The sequence below is a fragment of the Conger conger genome, chromosome 4, assembly GCF_963514075.1.
Source record: "Conger conger chromosome 4, fConCon1.1, whole genome shotgun sequence".
Lineage (NCBI taxonomy): Eukaryota > Metazoa > Chordata > Actinopteri > Anguilliformes > Congridae > Conger > Conger conger.
The window spans coordinates 39986172-40005619 of NC_083763.1; the positions used below are offsets into that span (position 1 = coordinate 39986172).

General features: G+C 44.1%; 1 protein-coding gene across 1 annotated transcript in view; it reads left to right on the top strand.

The window, feature by feature from the left end:
• Window positions 1–7803: 7803 nt before the first annotated feature.
• Window positions 7804–19448, top strand: part of tnni3k (TNNI3 interacting kinase) — a 121504-nt gene continuing 109859 nt past the window's right edge. The window contains exons 1-4 of the mRNA XM_061237302.1: window positions 7804–7843; window positions 8249–8357; window positions 8519–8604; window positions 11857–11954. Coding sequence (XP_061093286.1) covers window positions 7804–7843; window positions 8249–8357; window positions 8519–8604; window positions 11857–11954 — 333 coding nt within the window. The remainder of the gene's footprint in view (window positions 7844–8248; window positions 8358–8518; window positions 8605–11856; window positions 11955–19448) is intronic.

A 19448-nucleotide genomic window follows, 5' to 3' on the forward strand; every position in this document is an offset into this window, starting at 1 on the left:
CTTCATTCTGTTCCGAGTTCCTAGTACGCCAGTTTGTAGAGAGATTCTGGAGACACCCTTCTGCCTGATTACGACTTGTCTTGCCCTTCTGTTTTGTTTGCCTTTCTTTTTTTGTTGGTTTTGACTTTTTGCTACATCCAGTTACTGTTCTCCTGCCTACTCCTTTTGTACTTTTGCTCATCTTTTTTTTGGCTACAATTTCGGTTTGTTTTTGACTATTCTTCTGCATCTCGTTTTGGCACTGTCTGAACCTCTGATACCTAGCTACGAACTTGGACTGTAATAAAGACAACAATTTTTGCTCATCCCTGTGGTTTGCATCTGGTTCCTTTACCGGTCGTAACAGAAACCTCTGATGTTATGCTGGCATGGTCTTCTCCCGGTGGTCCTGTTTGATACATCTACGCCTACAGTCTGGAGAGTATTCTTGATCAGTTTTACAAAGGGATTTGACTTCACAATTCGATTCTTCAGTCATCCACTACACTGGACTTCTGTGGTCTACCCGATTGTTTGCCATTGCTGAGCTAACCAGTGCATTCTTGTTTCTTAACAATGTACACATTTTTTGGCTATGTCTTTGATTAACAAAAAAATGTACCAAAATTTAAAAATTTGGAGGACAACAATTAATATACTGTTCACCCAATATGGATGTAAAAACCATAAAATTAAAGGCATCTACTTTAACAGCATAGTCAGTGTTTTATTTCAAATTCAATGTACTGACATACATTGAGTCAATACAACAAATAACGTGTCACTGTCCAAATAATCACAGACTGCACAGTATAATCACGCAAGCCCTTCCGCCACAGCAATTTGATCATCCAAGAATGGGTTTTTTCATTTTGTAGCATTTCTATATCTGTAGGAACCTTCTACTGCAGTTCTATTTATGAAAGTAGAAAAGTGTGAAGACAAGCTGTCTGTGGTTGAGGAATTTACAAAGGGAATCAACAGTACCCTGTACTGATACTGGTGTCCTGGGTGTCTGAGGGCTGCACTCATGGTGGGAGGTTATTCCCATGGTGACCGCTAGAGGGTCTGGGATCATTGTTATCACCTGTTCCTCGTTTGCATTAGGGGAATGGCCTCCCAGCTGTGTATTTAAGGCCAGTTTGTATGAGCCTCAGTGCTTTTGTGTTACTGTTCGCTCTAACACCAAGCCGGTAAATGCACACGGTAGACTTGAGGTTTGAGTCAGGTACTGTGCAGGTGTGTGTTCACTGATTGAAACTTCCTAACAAACTATTCTAAAAGGTAGGAAGGCGTTTGGTGGGGTTTTACCGACGCCTTCCCTAAGGGTTTATTTTCTTCTTTTATTTTGGGCTCGTGTGAGCCGGCGGTAGAGGGACGTTGTCCCCGGTAAATGTATTTTGGTTTGTGTTTATTCCTGAGCTGCACCTCATGGTTTTTGTTTAGCCTACGCTGTTTTTGGCTAGGTTGTATTTTTATTTCATTGCCCCTGATTGGGCACTCTCTGTGCTCGTTATTCGGCACAGTTACTGGTCGGTACACTCGCCCTGTTCTCAAAGGGTCGTTTTATTTTCTTCAGCCATTTTGGGCTCCTTTTCTGTTTTCCCTATTAAGAATCGCCTTCGGGTTTGTTTTTGTTTCTCCCCCCTGTTACGGGAGTTATTCTCATTTTTTGTCCCACTTATCCCTGTACACTGCCCCTGGGATCTAGGAGGGGTTTTATTTAGTCGCACTTGGTCCTCCGCTCCAACCCCACCCTGATAGAACACAAAAGCCACCCTGGAGAGACCAGCGACTTATACAGGAATGAATGTGGGAGATTCCCCGCTGGAAGCGGTGGTCGCCGCTCAGCAGGCTGCTTTAGGTAGGCAGGAACAGGCGCTGCAGGTGCTGCATGCACAGCAGGCTGCTACCACTGAGCAGCAAACACTGGTGTTCCAACGTCAGGATGAGATCCTGGCCAGGTTAGGCAGGCAGCAGGATGTGCTGCTGGAGCTCGCTGATAGTTTTCGGCATTTGGCAAGCGAGTCCCGCTCTACACAGGGACTAGCACTATCTCCTGACTCCTCCCAACCACCCACTCTCCCTCAACCGACGGTGTCCTCTTACCAACCCATTACACCAGTGGTCAGGGAGCCCAAATTGCAGTTGCCGTTACGGTATGGGGGGGAGGCGGGTAAATGCAGGGGGTTCTTATCCCAGTGCCTGATATTTTTCAAAGCACAGCCCTCACGGTTTTCCACTGAAGACGCTCGAGTAGCGTTTATTCTGTCACTTCTAACCGATAAGGCTCTGGCCTGGGCAGACCCGCTGATTAGGGCACAATCCCCAAAAATGGACAACTCTCAAGTCCTCATTCAAGAAATGACCAGGGTCTTCGACCACAATATCACGGGCAAGAAGGCGGCGGCTCGCCTAACGTGGATGAGGCAGGGAACGCAGAGTGTCGCGGAATTCTCCGTGGCGTTTCAGGCTCTGGCAGGGGAGACGGGGTGGGCGGATGAGCCGCTCATGACACTATTTACAGGCGCCTTGTCAGACCCCGTCAGGGACGCACTGGCTATGGTAGAGCCACCAGGGGATTTAGGCTCGCTAATATCGCTATCCGGATCGATAACCGGGTACGGGAATGTGAGAGAGAGAGAGCCGGCAGATCAGGCGGGATAAAATGGCCGGTTTTACCTAGCCTGGGCAGAGGTATTGTGGCAGAGGAGAAACAGGGGGCACACCAGGTAGAGGAATCCATGCAGCTGGATGGGACTATGCTGGCGCGGCCCAAGAGGCGCCTCGGTCCGTGCTACTTTTGCAAAAGAACAGGGCATTTTGTTAAAAACTGTCCAGACCTAAAAGTAAAAGGGCAGTCCCACTAGCGGAGCGGAAGTCGCTAGTGGGACCGGCCGAGGGTTTTAACTTTCGCACTACTATGCCCGTCGAATTGACGTGGAGAGGGGGCGTGGTGGAGGCTGAGGCTTTTATCGATTCAGGGGCGGTGGATAATTTTATGGACCGTCAGTGGGCTGAACAAAAAAAATTGCCGGTTCGGTCTATGCCACAGCCCCAGTCTATCACGGCTCTCGACGGTCGCCCCTTGGGGAGCGGGGTAGTCCGCCACAAGACCGAGAGGGTTACTATGCGGATCCCGTTTCGGGGCCACCAGGAGCGGATTTATTTTTATCTGGTTGAATCTCCAGCTTATCCGGTAGTCTTAGGGCACGTATGGCTCGTAAAACATCAGCCATCCATCAACTGGGGTAATCGGAGCAATCCGGTCTCTCGGTGGGGTCCGCACTGCACCACTCATTCTGATCAGAGGCATTCGTCCTCGACTCCTCCCAGAGAGACTGACGTAGGGTCCGATTTGGACGAGGAGGAGGCTGGGGAGCCCCTGGGCCCTAATTCCAGTGGCCCGGAGGAACAGGAGGCAAGTCTAGAATGGGACTCAGTCTATGATTGGGAGCGTCCTATTGACGAATGGGAGGGCAGTGAGGGAATTGACTGGGACACACAGAGCCTTTTCCAGACTACAGGCAGTGAGGGTGAGAGTCGAATGGTAGGGGCTATTGAGTTCCCATTGCCCAATAACGTCCCAAGGGAATATAACAGATTATCTGAGGTATTCAGCAAACAGAGGGCGACCACACTACCTCCACACCGGTCGTACGACTGTGCGATCGACCTGTATCCGGGGACAGTACCACCTCGTGGTTCACTTTATTCTCTGTCTGTGCCAGAAAGCAGAGCCATGAAGGAGTACATTCATGAGGCTTTAGCCAGCGGGTTTATAAGACCATCCTCGTCACCAGCGGGAGCAGGGTTCTTTTTTGTTAAAAAGAAAGACGGGAGCTTAAGGCCCTGCATTGACTATCGAGGGCTTAATGCTATCACAATAAAAAATAGATATCCCCTGCCACTTATGAACTCAGCATTTGAGCGCTTACAAACGGCGTCGGTATTCACTAAGCTGGACCTCAGGAATGCGTACAACTTAGTGCGTATAAAGGAGGGTGATGAGTGGAAAACTGCGTTTAATACTCATTCGGGACACTACGAATACTTAGTGATGCCGTTTGGCCTCACCAACGCCCCCGCGGTATTCCAGGCGTTTGTCAACGATGTGCTCAGGGAGATGCTAGAGAAGTTTGTGTTCGTCTATCTAGACGATATTCTGATCTTCTCTGCCACTCTCTCTCTGAGCACATTCGTCATGTAAAACTGGTCTTGACACGCTTGTTAGAGGCTCGACTGTTTGTGAAGGCGGAGAAGTGCGTTTTTCACGCAAATTCCGTTTCTTTCCTGGGGTTCATTGTGTCGGCCGGTAAAACGGAGATGGACCCGCAGAAAATCGACGGCGTAAAAAACTGGCCAACGCCGGAGTCTGTTAAGCAGGTGCAGAGGTTCCTTGGGTTCGCAAATTTTTACCGGCGTTTCATTCGTAATTTTAGTACTGTGGTCGCCCCCATTACCGGGCTCACTAAGAAGAGTGCGACGGCGCGATTTGTGTGGACTCCGCGGGCAGAGGCAGCGTTTGTGGAATTGAAAAGGAGGTTCTGCTCGGAACCTATACTTATAACACCTAACCCGTCACTGCCCTTCATTGTTGAAGTAGACGCTTCTGAGCTGGGGGTGGGGGCTATTCTCTCACAGCGGTCACCAAGCGACCAAAAGGTTCATCCCTGCGCGTATTTCTCCCGGTCGCTGTCCCAGGCCGAGAGGAATTATGACGTTGGGGACAAGGAATTATTGGCTGTAAAATTAGCCTTAGAGGAGTGGCGTCATTGGCTGGAAGGGGCGGAACATCCTTTTACTGTGTGGACGGATCACAAAAACCTGGAATACATCCAGACTGCAAAGACACGCAATTCGCGCCAGGTGCGCTGGGCGTTGTTCTTTGCCCGTTTTTCGTTCATTGTGACTTACCGGCCAGGTTCCAAGAATGTAAAACCTAACGCCCTTTCACGAGCCTTTGATAAATCGGACAGGGAGCACACTCCGGAGCCCATTATTGCCAAAGCACAGATCGTGGCGCCTGTCAGTTGGGATATTGAGTCGGCGGTGCAGAAAGCGCTGCGCCATGAGCCAGACCCAGGGGGGGCCGTCTCACTGTCTCTTTGTGCCCGCTAGAGTTCGGTCTCAGGTGCTACAGTGGGGACATGCCTCACAGCTGGCGGGTCACCCAGGGGCGCACCGCACAAAAGACTTTTTGTCCCGACGGTTCTGGTGGCCCGGTATGGAGAAGGACGTCCGGGAGTTTGTGGCTGCCTGTCCGGTTTGCGCTCGCAATAAGAACTCCCACCAGGCTCCCTCAGGTCTATTACGGCCGCTGCCAAACCCGGGAAGACCGTGGAGCCATATCGCTTTGGATTTCATCACGGGATTACCACCCTCCGAAGGCAAGACGGTCATTCTGGTGGTGGTTGATCGCTTCTCTAAGGCAGCGCATTTTGTGGCGCTGCCCAAGTTACCGTCGGCAGCGGAAACTGCGCGGCTAGTAGTCGACCACGTGTTTAGGATACACGGCCTTCCCCAGGATGTGGTGTCTGACTGCGGACCGCAGTTTGCTTCCCGTTTCTGGCGTGCGTTCTGCTCCCTGGTAGGCGCCTCTGCGAGTCTCTCGTCAGGTTTTCACCCGGAGACCAACGGGCAGACAGAACGTACCAACCAGACTCTGGAGAACACGCTCCGGTGTCTGGCCGCGACCAACCCCACATCCTGGAGTCGACAGCTCACGTGGGCCGAATACGCGTATAACACTCTATGCAATGCCTCCACGGGTCTCTCGCCTTTCGAGGCACAATTTGGGTACGCTCCACCACTGTTCCCGGAACTGGAGCGGGGGGCTGAAGTGCCTTCTGCGGAGGCTTTTGTACGATGGTGTCGGGCCACCTGGAGTAAGGTGCGAGCCGCGCTCTTACGGGCCACCGCCACCCAGAAAAGGCTGGCCGATAGGCGTCGTCGGGCGGCACCATCCTACAGGGTAGGGCAGCGGGTATGGTTGTCCACACGTGATTTGCCATTGCGGGTCGAATCACGTAAGCTCGCTCCTCGCTACGTGGGGCCTTTTAAGATCATTCGGAAAATCAACCCGGTCACGGTGCGCCTCCAGTTACCCAGGTCCATGAAGATCCACCCCACCTTCCATGTCTCTCGCCTCAAACCGGTGTGTACTAGTGTGCTGGCCCCGGCGGAGGTTCCTCCACCACCTCCACGGCTGATCGACGGGGGCCCAGTCTACACCGTGCGCCGCATTTTGGCAGAGCGCCGCAGAGGCAGAGGCAGGCAGTACCTCATTGACTGGGAGGGTTTCGGGCCGGAGGAGCGCTGTTGGGTCTCCTCTAGGGACATTTTGGACCCGGAACTGATTCGGGAGTTCCACAGGCAGGGGGCTGAGGGAGCGTCTGGGGCCGCTCCTTAGTGGGGGGGTCCTGTCATGGTGGGAGGTTATTCCCGTGGTGACCGCTTGAGGGCCTGGGATCATTGTTATCACCTGTTCCTCGTTTGCATTAGGGGAATGGCCTCCCAGCTGTGTATTTAAGGCCAGTTTGTATGAGCCTCAGTGCTTTTGTGTTACTGTTCGCTCTAACACCAAGCCGGTAAATGCACACGGTAGACTCGAGGTTTGAGTCAGGTACTGTGCAGGTGTGTGTTCACTGATTGAAACTTCCTAACAAACTATTCTAAAAGGTAGGAAGGCGTTTGGTGGGGTTTTACCGACGCCTTCCCTAAGGGTTTATTTTCTTCTTTTATTTTGGGCTCGTGTGAGCCGGCGGTAGAGGGACGTTGTCCCCGGTAAATGTATTTTGGTTTGTGTTTATTCCTGAGCTGCGCCTCATGGTTTTTGTTTAGCCTACGCTGTTTTTGGCTAGGTTGTATTTTTATTTCATTGCCCCTGATTGGGCACTCTCTGTGCTCGTTATTCGGCACAGTTACTGGTCGGTACACTCGCCCTGTTCTCAAAGGGTCGTTTTATTTTCTTCAGCCATTTTGGGCTCCTTTTCTGTTTTCCCTATTAAGAATCGCCTTCGGGTTTGTTTTTGTTTCTCCCCCCTGTTACGGGAGTTATTCTCATTTTTTGTCCCACTTATCCCTGTACACTGCCCCTGGGATCTAGGAGGGGTTTTATTTAGTCGCACTTGGTCCTCCGCTCCAACCCCACCCTGATAGCACTGGACTCTCGTTATGCTTCAGCAGGCTGACAGAGGAGCAATGGAGGCAGTGTGTACAGGGGTCTGTGCAGCTCCTTAGTTACCATCTGTACTGGATCTCCTTGCCTTTGTGTTATAACAGTATGGTGCCAAATGTGTGTGCATGGAGACACAATGACAATAAACAAACAGTAATTTAAGGATTTCTGAAATTTGGAGCTATCAGCCACAGTCAGGACTGGCATGGTCCAGATGTGAGACTATTTTCAAAATTTTTATATTTTGACCATATCCAGATCTAATTTATTTTCTATTTTCTGAATATAGGATTTGTAAATAACTGACGAAAGAATTTTTGCTCACAGATGAGGACAAGATTCAATGTTTTAATATGTAAATGTTAAAAAGCTTTTGTTGGTTAAAAATAAAATTGTATATGATCAACATGAAGCAAAGCCCAGCTCCTGTGTAACAAAGGCAACAAGAGAACAGCCCTGTTATAGCTCAGACCTAGAGAGATCAGCTGTCATTGTCACACATTCCATTCGGAGACAACTTATTTTTAGCATATGACTATGATGCACAGTTTATCAGCTGCAGGGCTTTTGTGTCTGAGAAAGGTATTGTTTCACAGATTTTCTGTTCTTTTCTGCAAAAGCACAAACTTTTACTGAGGGTCTCAATGGGTAATTATAAATCAAGGCCATCACAAACATGTACAGGTAATGACTTCTTTTTTTTGTGTGTGCTTAGCTATATCATATACACTTGATTATAATTTAATTTCAGAAAACATATAAATAGCAGAAGGCATATGGTACTTCATGTAAAATAGTGACACATTGTTTATGGATTCTCCAAGCAAACATCTTTGATATTCGACTGTTAGGAGTAGTTTTAGCATGTAAATATAGTGAATACTTTTTCATGGAAGCTTGGACAGTGTTTCAACAAATTACTAAAATACTGGTAACATTCTAAAGGTAAATATTGTGCCATGTATTGTTTTAAATGACATTCCAAAAATTCATATTGTGTTGCTGAATTCTGAAATACTATAATGTACCATAATGTGAATTTGGGAATAAAATTCTAACACTTGATATTTTGTTTTGGTTTTTGTTAAGATGAATGGAAGAAAAAAGTCAGTGAGTCATATTCTGTAATAATAGAGAGGCTGGAGGATGATCTACGAATCAAAGACAATGAGTTGATGGAACTAAAACATGTTTTCAGGTAAAAATGGCAAGAAAAGTACTATCAGGCAACCAATGTCATAATTAAATTAATGCTTCATTATTTATAGTATGCAGAAATTAAAATTATATTTTTTGTTTTGAAAATGTTCTGTGCAATGCTTTTTTTATTGGGTACCGAGACAAAGATTTTCATTGTAGCTCGGATGAAGCATTCAATAAAGTCAACTTGAATTATCGCACGGAAAGTGGGCTGTCTCTGCTGCATCTCTGCTGCATATGTGGAGGTATGTGTGAGGTATAATTGTATGCTGTTGAATTAGAAACATAAGGGCTATTACTGGTTTGATTTTTAGTTTTGTTTTATTTTCATAGAGGTGAATGTGTTTTGAACCACGTGCTTTTATTGCAATCTTAATTTTGGTGTGGGCCAATGTTAAATATTGATAATTAAATATGCTGATTGAATAGTTAGGTATATGTCATATACAGTGGACTCCAGAATTATGGACACCCTTGATAAATCTGCAAAATATTTGCTTTAAGTTGAATATGAGCTTTATTTTCCTACATGGAATCAACCAAAGTTTTACATTTTTCTAATAAAATAATATTTCCCCCCAGAAAAACAAGTTCCATAATTATTGACAACCCTGGATTATACTTTGTGCAATCACCGCTGGCAAAGATGACGACCATGAATCTGTTCTTGAAATTTTAGATAAGTTTAGAGAACATATAGTCAGGTCCATAAATATTGGGACATCGACACAATTCTCATCTTTTTGGACTATACACCACCACAATGGATTTGAAATTAAACGAACAAGATGTGCTTTAACTGCAGACTTTCAGCTTTAATTTGAAGGTATTTACATCCAAATCTGGTGAACGGTGTAGGACTTACAACAGTTTCTATATGTGCCTCCCACTTTTTAAGGGACCAAAAGTAATGGGACAAACTAACAATCATAAATCAAACTTTCACTTTTTAATACTTGGTTGCAAATCCTTTGCAGTCAATTACAGCCTGAAGTCTGGAACACATAGACATCACCAGACGCTGGGTTTCATCCCTGGTGATGCTCTGCCAGGCCTCTACTGCAACTGTCTTCAGTTCCTGCTTGTTCTTGGGGCATTTTCCCTTCAGTTTTGTCTTCAGCAAGTGAAATGCATGTTCAATCGGATTCAGGTCAGGTGATTGACTTGGCCATTGCATAACATTCCACTTCTTTGCCTTAAAAAACTTTTTGGTTGCTTTCGCAGTATGCTTCGGGTCATTGTCCATCTGCACTGTGAAGCGCCGTCCAATGAGTTCTGAAGCATTTGGCTGAATATGAGCAGATATTGCCCAAAACACTTCAGAATTCATCCTGCTGCTTTTGTCAGCAGTGACATCATCAATAAATACAAGGGAACCAGTTCCATTGGCAGCCATATATGCCCACGCCATGACACCAGCACCACCATGCTTCACTGATGAGGTGGTATGTTTTGGATCATGAGCAGTTCCTTTCCTTCTCCATACTCTTCTCTTCCTATCATTCTGGTACAAGTTGATCTTTGTCTCATCTGTCCATAGGATGTTGTTCCAGAACTGTAAAGGCTTTTTTAGATGTTGTTTGGCAAACTCTAATCTGGTCTTCCTGTTTTTGAGGCTTACCAATGGTTTACATCTTGTGGTGAACCCTCTGTATTCACTGTGGTGAAGTCTTCTCTTGATTGTTGACTTTGACACACATACACCTACCTCCTGGAGAGTGTTCTTGATCTGGCCAACTGTTGTGAAGGGGTTTTTCTTCACCAGGGGAAGAATTCTTCTGTCGTCCACCACAGTTGTTTTCCGTGGTCTTCTGGGTCTTTTTGTGTTGCTGAGCTCACCGGCGCGTTCTTTCTTTTTAAGAATGTTCCAAACAGTTGATTTGGCCACACCTAATGTTTTTGCTGTCTCTCTGATGGGTTTGTTTAGATTTTTCAGCCTAATGATGGCTTGCTTCACTGATAGTGACAGCTCTTTTTAGATCTCATATTGAGAGTTGACAGCAACAGATTCCAAATGCAAATAGCACACTTGAAATGAACTCTAGACCTTTTATCTGCTCCTTGTAAATGAGATAATGAGGGAATAACACACACCTGGCCATGGAACAGCTGAGCAGCCAATTGTCCCATTACATTTGGTCCCTTAAAAAGTGGGAGGCACATATAGAAACTGTTGTAATTCCTACACCGTTCACCTGATTTGGTTGTAAATACCCTCAAATTAAAGCTGAAAGTCTGCAGTTAAAGCATATCTTGTTCGTTTCATTTCAAATCCATTGTGGTGGTGTATAGAGCCAAAAAGAGGAGAATTGTGTCGATGTCCCAATATTTATGGACCTGACTGTATTTGGAGGGACTTTTGACCATTCCTCCATGCAGAACTTTTCAGAATCATTGAAATCCTCATCAGTTCAGACCTCAGGTTTTTCATGGGATTTAAGTCTGGATACTGAGATGGCCATTGCAAAACATGGTTGTTGTTTTTACCTAACCATTCGTGTGGATTTTGATGTATGCTTGGAGACATGGTCCTGAATCTACCTATGACCAATCTTCCTTGCAGATTTCTTCATATGTTATTGAATCAATTGTGCCATTGAGTTTAAACAGTGTCCCGGGACCACTGGTAGCAAAACATCTCCAAAACATCAATTACCCACCGCCATATTTAACAGTAGGTATGAGGTGCTTCTCCTTGTATGAATTACATTTTGCCGCTAAACACTTTGATGATTAGCGGCAAAATGCTCAAAAAACTACGATCCTTGGGTTACTTATGGCCTCCCTCATCATCTTCGTTACCGTCATAATATGCACTTGCATCCTCCTCCTGGCAAGTTTGCAACCATTCCATATGTTTTACACTTTTTTTTATTGCCCTTACAGTGCTGATATGTTTAACCATTTATGTATTTTTTGTACCCATTACCTGACTTCTGATGGTCAGTTATGTGTCTTCTGAATTGACAGTTCTTTGGTTTTTCCCATGCTGATGGTTGACAGAAAATTTGCATGTGGTTTCCTCAGTTTTAAACTCTTGTGAAACAGGAAGTTATGGAATGACACAATATAGTTCCTTTAGACTGAGATTATCTAAATTACTGTAAAATTGTATTGCTATTTAATTTTGTTTGATTTTATCTACAATAATTGTTAGGGGTGCCTATAATTTTAGCACCTGTGGTTTTCTAAAATAATTGATAATACTAAATAGAAAACATTGAAACATAGAATAAAAGTATATCGTTTTCACGTATGTTTCACCATAAAATATAGATCGTTATCCAAGTTGTTTATTCTATGCTGCCTTTTTTCTCCACTTCTATTATGGCTGCGAATAATTCTGGAGCCCACTGTAGATAGATACCTATAATGAACCAGTGATCTAGCAAGAATTTTATCAAATGTATTCTTAAAGATGATCTATGGAATTATGTAATTCATTGTCATTGCAATGCACATAAAGATAACTGAAAAACATTACTGCACACAAACAGGAAACAAAGCTCACATCAGGACCCTCATGCTCAAAGGCTTGCGACCATCAAGGCTGACACGAAATGGATTCACTGCTCTGCATCTGGCTGCATACAAGGTTTGTGGGCAAAACTGCCTTTATTTTCTTATCAGGCATCTACTAGGGACCCTAACACAAATTCAGACCATAATACAGTGGTTTTGAGAATTATGGTTGCTATATTCTAGAGATAGTCAGAGGGTACCTTATAAAGTTTAGCGGAACCCTGATGTAGATAATGGGGAATATGTGTGGCAGAACTATATGGGTTGACCTACGCTCATCAGCGCAGAAGTGGAACTGGACCGTCTCAATTTTTTTTGTTTTGTTATTTTTCTCTGAGTGACTGGCTGACTCCCCCTTCATGGCTAGTTTGTTTCTGAAAGTATGTGTACCTGATTTACAGTGCAATTTGTAAGTATTTTTACATTGGTACAATTTTAGTTCTTTTGGCTCTGTACTCCAGAATCCAAACTGTCAGCTTTAATTTAAAGGGATAATAAACCCTCAATCACTTTTTTTTGTTGTAAGGCTGAGCATATTGCCTTATAGATAACATGAATCATATACATACTGTATATATATGTGTGTATATATATATATATAGATATATATATATATATATATATAAATCGAATTAAATCGTGCCACTCCATTTTGTGCCAAAAAATAGCAACCCTGACTGAAAAGTTGTTTGAGCCATGCTCCAATCCGTGCTGTGGGGGCAGTGTGAAAAGCAACATAAACTCCCCAACTCCGCCCCTCTTCTTGATTCAGTCAGCAAAAGTGGACACGGCCACAAAAATGTCAATCTTACCAGGCTCATGCTGCGAGGGGGAAATTCTAGTGGTGTTTCCACAGGAAAGAAGCCAGGTGGTCAGTTCTAAGTGTTTACAAGCTTCTGCGCTGTGAAAATGAATGATTATGATCACGTAGGTAGTCAGGTTAGTTAGTCTCGCTAGTCTAGTCTACATTCCATGGTTTTGGATCATAATGTAATTGTCATGGGATTTAATGAAATTAAATGCATACAAGCATGTGCTCAAGAAGTTCAGCTGTTTTTCAGACCAAATGTCAGAATAGGAACGAAATATGATCAAAGTGAACTTGACCGTGGAATGATAGTATCTCAGAAACTGCTGGTCTCCTGGGATTTTCACACACCCTAGTGTCTAGAGTTTGCAAAGAATGGTACAAAAAAATTAAAAATAAAATCCAGTGAGCAGCAGTTCTGCAGACATAAATTTAAACATCAGAGGCCAGACTGGTCAAAGCTGACAGGAAGGTAACAGTAATGCAACTAACCACACATTACAATAGTGGTATGCAGAAGAGAATCTCTGAACACACAACGCATCAAACTCTAACTGGATAGGCTACAGCAGTAGAAGTCTAAGAAATAAGTCTAATAAATACCTAATAAAGTGTTCACTGAGTGTGTATCAGTGGTGGCTGAAAATAATTGAGGAGGTAGGAGGAAAACCAACCCACTGTATCATGTTATTTTATACACGTTGCCTACACTTTTCTCTACTTTCTTATGGGCAAAGAAAAATTAAGCAGTAAAATAATGGCTTACATGGTTTTTGGAACAGACATTTTGTTTCATGCTCTCCGGAACCCATTCTCTCTGGGGCTCGAATCATAGCGCCAGTGACTTGGGAGGTTGAGTCGGCAGTGCAGAGAGCATTGCGGCTAGAGCCGGATCCAGGAGGGGGTCGGCCTCACTGCCTCTTTGTGCCCGCTGGGGTCCAGTCCCAAGTGCTACAGTGGGGACATGCCTCACGGCTGGCAGGGCATCCCAGGGTTCGCCGCACAAGGATTTTCTGTCCCGACGTTTCTGGTGGCCCGGGATGGAAAGAGACGTCCGGGAATTTGTGGCCGCCTGTCCAGTCTGCGCACGCAGCAAGAGCTCGCACCGTTCTCCCTCAGGGCTGCTACGCCCGTTACCGATCACGAGGCGCCCTTGGAGCCACATCGCCCTGGACTTTATTACAGGGTTGCCGCCATCAGAAGGCAAATGGTAATTTTGGTTGTAGTGGATCGTTTTTCCAAGGCGGCTCATTTTGTGGCGCTGCCTAAATTACCATCGGCAGTAGAGACTGCGCGGCTGGTGGTTGACCACGTGTTTAGGCTACACGGCCTGCCTCAGGACATGGTGTCTGATCGTGGACCCCAGTTTGCCTCCCGGTTCTGGCGGGCGTTGTGTTCCCTGTTGGGTGTCTCGGTAAGCCTCTCATCTGGCTTTCACCCTGAGACCAATGGGCAGATGAAACGCACCAATCAGACCCTGGAGAACACGCTCTGGTGCCTGGCTGCTGCCAACCCTACTTTGTGGAGCCGCCAACTCACGTGGGCGGAGTACGCCCACAATACGCTGCAGAACGCCTCCACCGGTCTCTCACCTTTCGAGGTTCAGTTTGGGTATCCTCCGCCACTGTTCCCGGAACTGGAGTCAGGGGGCGAAGTGCCCTCTGCTGAGGTTTTTATTCGGCGGTGCCGGGCCACCTGGAAGAAGGTGCGGGCTGCGCTCCTAAGGGCTACAGCCAACCAGAAAAGGCTGGCTGACAGGCGTCACCGGTTGGCGCCCTCCTATAGGGTGGGGCAACGGGTGTGGCTGTCCACGCGTGATCTGCCGTTACAGGTAGAGTCACGCAAGCTCGCTCCTCGTTACGTGGGGCCCTTTAAGATTGTCAGGAAGATCAACCCTGTTACAGTGTTTACTCTAGACACCACACTCCCATGTACCCCGCAATAGGGTCCGTGTTACAACAATAACATAACTATTATCCCCTTTTACAGAACAGTTATGCAGGTAAATCTCTATTAAATCTTTATCTGGTGAAACTTAACATTAATTAAAAACTGAAACAGTCTATATGAATTAATACCCTATACCCTATGTGTGATAATACATGTTTTGAATCTTGAAGTTTATTCTCTTTTCTCTTCTCTATTTATATGGTCGAATAAAATTTGATTGCAGAGGTGTACATGCGTGAACAATTTTAGAAGGATCACTTTTGGCTGAGCTGTATAAGCCTGCCTGTTTGTTTCAGCACCACTATCCGCGTTGCCGTCAAATTTTACATTTCAGTCTTGGTACTAATAATAGTCTATAAGGAAGTAAAAATGAACACGAATGAGAGCGCTGTGTACTGTGTCTGTATGCATAACTGTATGAAAGACTCAAGCTGACGTGGGTTTAAGCACATTGCTCTTGTCATGTTTAGCAATGTGAGCAACGTTTTACATCTACTTTATAATTACCTTTTAGGCTACACAGAATATTAAAATAGTGTGCTGATGGAAGGACTTGCAAGTCCAGTTCTTACGTTCTTTGATACTTCCTGCCGGGTCGGAGAAGAGGAAAGAATGTGGAGGGCGAGATAGGAAAGGAGGGTAGAAGATGTGTGCTAGGAGTCGCTGCCAATGGTTGCCGCTCTAGCAAAGGCAATGGGTGGGAATAGAATGCCTATTGGCCAGGGGCACTAAAATGTGCATCCTGCCAGGTTTCTGGCAGCAGCCAATCAGTGTGGCACAAATACGTCACCAAAAAGAGAAAACACGCCCCTCCAATTGAACACCCATGTTAACTTTATGTTACCATTTGCCACTGATGCACAGCTACTGCAGCCAATGTGAAAAATAAATAAATAAAGCAGGCCAATTCTCTGATGAAGGATAATGATCCAATTACTTGTATAACACTCGTGCTTAGAAAAAGTCAATAATCGTTATGGGTACTTGTCTAAACAGTACTCAGCTGTTTGTTCTCAATCACCAGTACAAAATGAAGAAGCTAGTTATGTTGGCTAAATTGTGTTATGTTTGTGTAATGTGTGGCCCAAGACAATTTCACCGTTTAAAAACTTTGCTGTGAAATGGTGAACAGGCAGTTCCGACAGCAGTGTACAACATTTGTGATGGACCAGGAATTACAAATAACAAGTTGTGAATAAGAAACCTATTTAAGCTGCATTTCAAATCTTGAATTTAATCAAAATTAAAAATAGCTAATCAAAACAGGACATAACCATCTGGCTGGTTTCTCTATTTTAAGCAGAATGTAACTAACACATGTAACCATTGCAACATGCTGAAACAGTAGCCACCTTAACGGCTTGAAGTAGTAGTATATTTTTATCTTTGGTAAAAGACAATGGTATGAGCGGAATAATCCAAAATAAGTCACTAAAGCAATTGCATCGTTTATACAGGTAGTAGGTTAGGTGGATTTGTATTAGTGAAGAGCGCCGTTATGTAAAAAATAATCCACAACGAGTTGGTCATTACATGGTTGTAATGCACTCCACGGAGGCAACCACCTGAGGCGAAGCAGAGTGTGTTAAAACTGTGTAATGACCACCTCGTTGTGGATTATTTCTTACATAACGGCAGTCTTCACTAATACAAATTCACCTAACCTACTATCTGTATCAACTATTTTACGATGCAATTGCTTTAGTGACTTATTTTGTAACGTGGGGTGGAAAAACAAGCGAAGGGGGCCTCACCCTCTCTGCAATTTGGGAATCTATAGGCTTACACAAATCAGGGTGATGTCATTGTCCTTTTCACTGCCAGTGTCCAGTGAACCAAATACATAATAGTTTATAATTCCAGAAACGTGCAAACCTGGAGAAACATCGATAGAATGACCATTGTTTACTTTTATTTATTTCTCTGGAGGGATTTTGGTCCATTTCATCTTCATATAAGTGTACCAAAGTACTTGTACATAGGAATGCTATTATTTATGTTTTGTATTGTCTCTTGTACTGAGTAGCAATTTAGCTAATGAAATGACATTTCCAACAGTTATTTACTGGGCTTGCATAAAACGATAGTGATTTTTTGCCGGTTTAATCATTTTACAAAAACAGTTCTTCAGATTTTATGCCTAAAAAGGTTGATATTTTACAACAAAAAGTATTTCATAATGACTTAGTCTAAACAGAAGACTGCATTGGGAGGCCTCGAATGAAATCACTCGTCTGAGTGAATAGTTCTAGAAGAGGACAGTGAAAGTGCATTTGACTCCACACTAGATGCCATTTTCAGTGGCGTGATGATTTTATATCGGTAAGCATCTAAATACATTCTCAACATGTTTTATTATTAAACTGTGCGCTTATAAATAAGGAGCCGGTTTGTTTTTGAATAATAAATGGAATGTGAGATTGTGGGATATGTTTGACATGTTGTTGGGAGTTGGGTATTTTACAAAAACTTTCAATCAATGGACCTCAATCAATATTAGTATACAATATCTTATTATTGCAATTATTGCACTTATTTTTCTTACAATATTCTGGACTTCTTCTGGAGGTAGGGGACGGGTGACAGGAAGGGGGAAGTGGGAACACATTTTTCAGAATAAAAAAAATGTTTTATCATTTAGTATGCAATCTATTGTATTTTTCACCTCATGCACGACCCATCATTTAGCTTCCATGTGTCCTTTTGACATCCTTTTTGCAAACAAACTCCCCAGGGTTTTACCATTCAGAAAAATAATTGTGCCTGTAGTCAAAAGGGTTCAAGCGTAGTAACCATTTTTATTTTGGGTATGTCATTTCCAAGTTTGTGTTTAGAAAAGGATTATACTTTAGGGGTTAAGTATAATGTCTCTATTCTCAGGCCAGTGGATAATTTAAATGAGTTCTGTAATGTGACCTGTGCTGCTTTACCCTTATTGCACAACTCCCTGAGCTGTGCCAGCACAGCAGTATTTGTTTACATGTCTATCTCCAGGTGCACAAATCTGAAATAGAAACTGAGGTACTGTGAATCGTTTGAAAAAGCAGAATACAATCTCATTCTGCATGGCTTGTTTCTTTCTGCTTGAACAATGCTGAAAACAACCAATTAACAGCTCCCACACATTGTCAGCAAACAAATACAGAAATAATATGGACAATTCATAATTGTCTGTGCCATCATTGATGTCAGCTATCTCCACCACTTATATTTTCTTTATGTGCATGTGACTGTATGTGACACACACAGTATTTCTCCCTAAGCTCATCTACAGATGGGATTGCTTCATCATTGATACACACTTGTTGAGAAATACAAGTAATCTGTGGATACTGGTTACATTTTTTGGGGGTTTTTTTTTACATTCCGACCATATTTACTTTCCTTCCTCTCCATGTGTTAGAAAAACAAATTGCTTATACAAGGGTCACAATTAACCACTGATTGTATAAATTAATCAGATAATTAACTAAGTCAGTGCCTATGGGGACCCCACCAGGATAACAATTTAACACGAGACAGTCCCTCCAGAAATTGCAAGGATTCAGCCAATCCCCACAATATTTCTTGCAGATTTAGCCAATTGCCACATTTTCCTGCATAAAATGCAGAACAAGAGAGCTGCTTTTATTTTTTTATTTTTTTATTTTTTTTTTATCCGATTTTTCCCCCTTTTTCTCCCAATTTGGTAGCCAATTGGACCCTGTCTGATTCAATTAGAGCCAGTATTAGATACACCGCCCACACCCCGTCCCTCGGCAGCCAACGGGAGAGCGACATGCCTTCTTCAAGCCGCCTCACCTCCCAAGCTGTAACCGTGATTCCAAGGCACCCGAGGTGCTTGTTTTGTGTGGCGATCTACTAACCCTGCCAAGTCCCTCCCTCTGGAGCAGCAAGCCAATTATTGCTGCTCCACGTGAGCCGGCCAAACTTGGCTTTTGGCAGGACCGAGAATCAAACCCCGGTCCCCGGTGTGCAACTGCAGCGAACTGCAACCACAAGTCTGCTGCGTCTTAGCCTGTTGCGCCACCGCGGCTCGAGCTGCTTTTATTTTAAACCCAAATATAGGAAAAGTTGTGGAAGGAGGAGCATATTACATTTACTGTGTTGGAGTCATTTTAATCTTGTGACTGTAAAGGTAAATCTGCGAATGGATTCAGACTTATTGTATGTATTAAGTATCAGCAAAATTATAGAAAGGAAATGCATTGCAATATTCTAAACAGTCTAAACATTTCCATCTAATCCCCTGTGGTTCAATTTATTACCAGACACTGAGCTATTGCAGTGCAGTATAGTGGCGGCCTGTATTGTAGTGGTTAAGGTACATGACTGGGACCCGCAAGGTCACTGGTTAGATTCCCGGTGTAGCCACAATAAGATCCGCACAGCCGTTGGGCCCTTGAGCAAGACCCTTAACCCTGTATTGCTCCAGGGGAGGATTGTCTTCTGCTTAGTCTAATCAACTGTACATCACTCTGGATAAGAGCCTCTGCCAAATGCCATTAATAATAATGATGAAAATAATAATATTGGGTAAGGGTCTTTCATGACCGATAGGCCAATACATTTTTTTATTCTCATTGCTCGTCTCCTCCCATTGTTTCATATTTGTATTTAGAGATTTTTTATAGAGATTTATAGCATGAGCAATGTGGTGGCTCAGCGGTGTAGTGAATAATACTGTTGTCTCACAACAACATGGAAATTTACTCCTTGTCCTTTTTGGGAAACTGCCTAGCCATAGCTTACAATTCAGAATACTCATAGATTCATTAAATACATTTCTAGAGTAATTCTGATGAACAA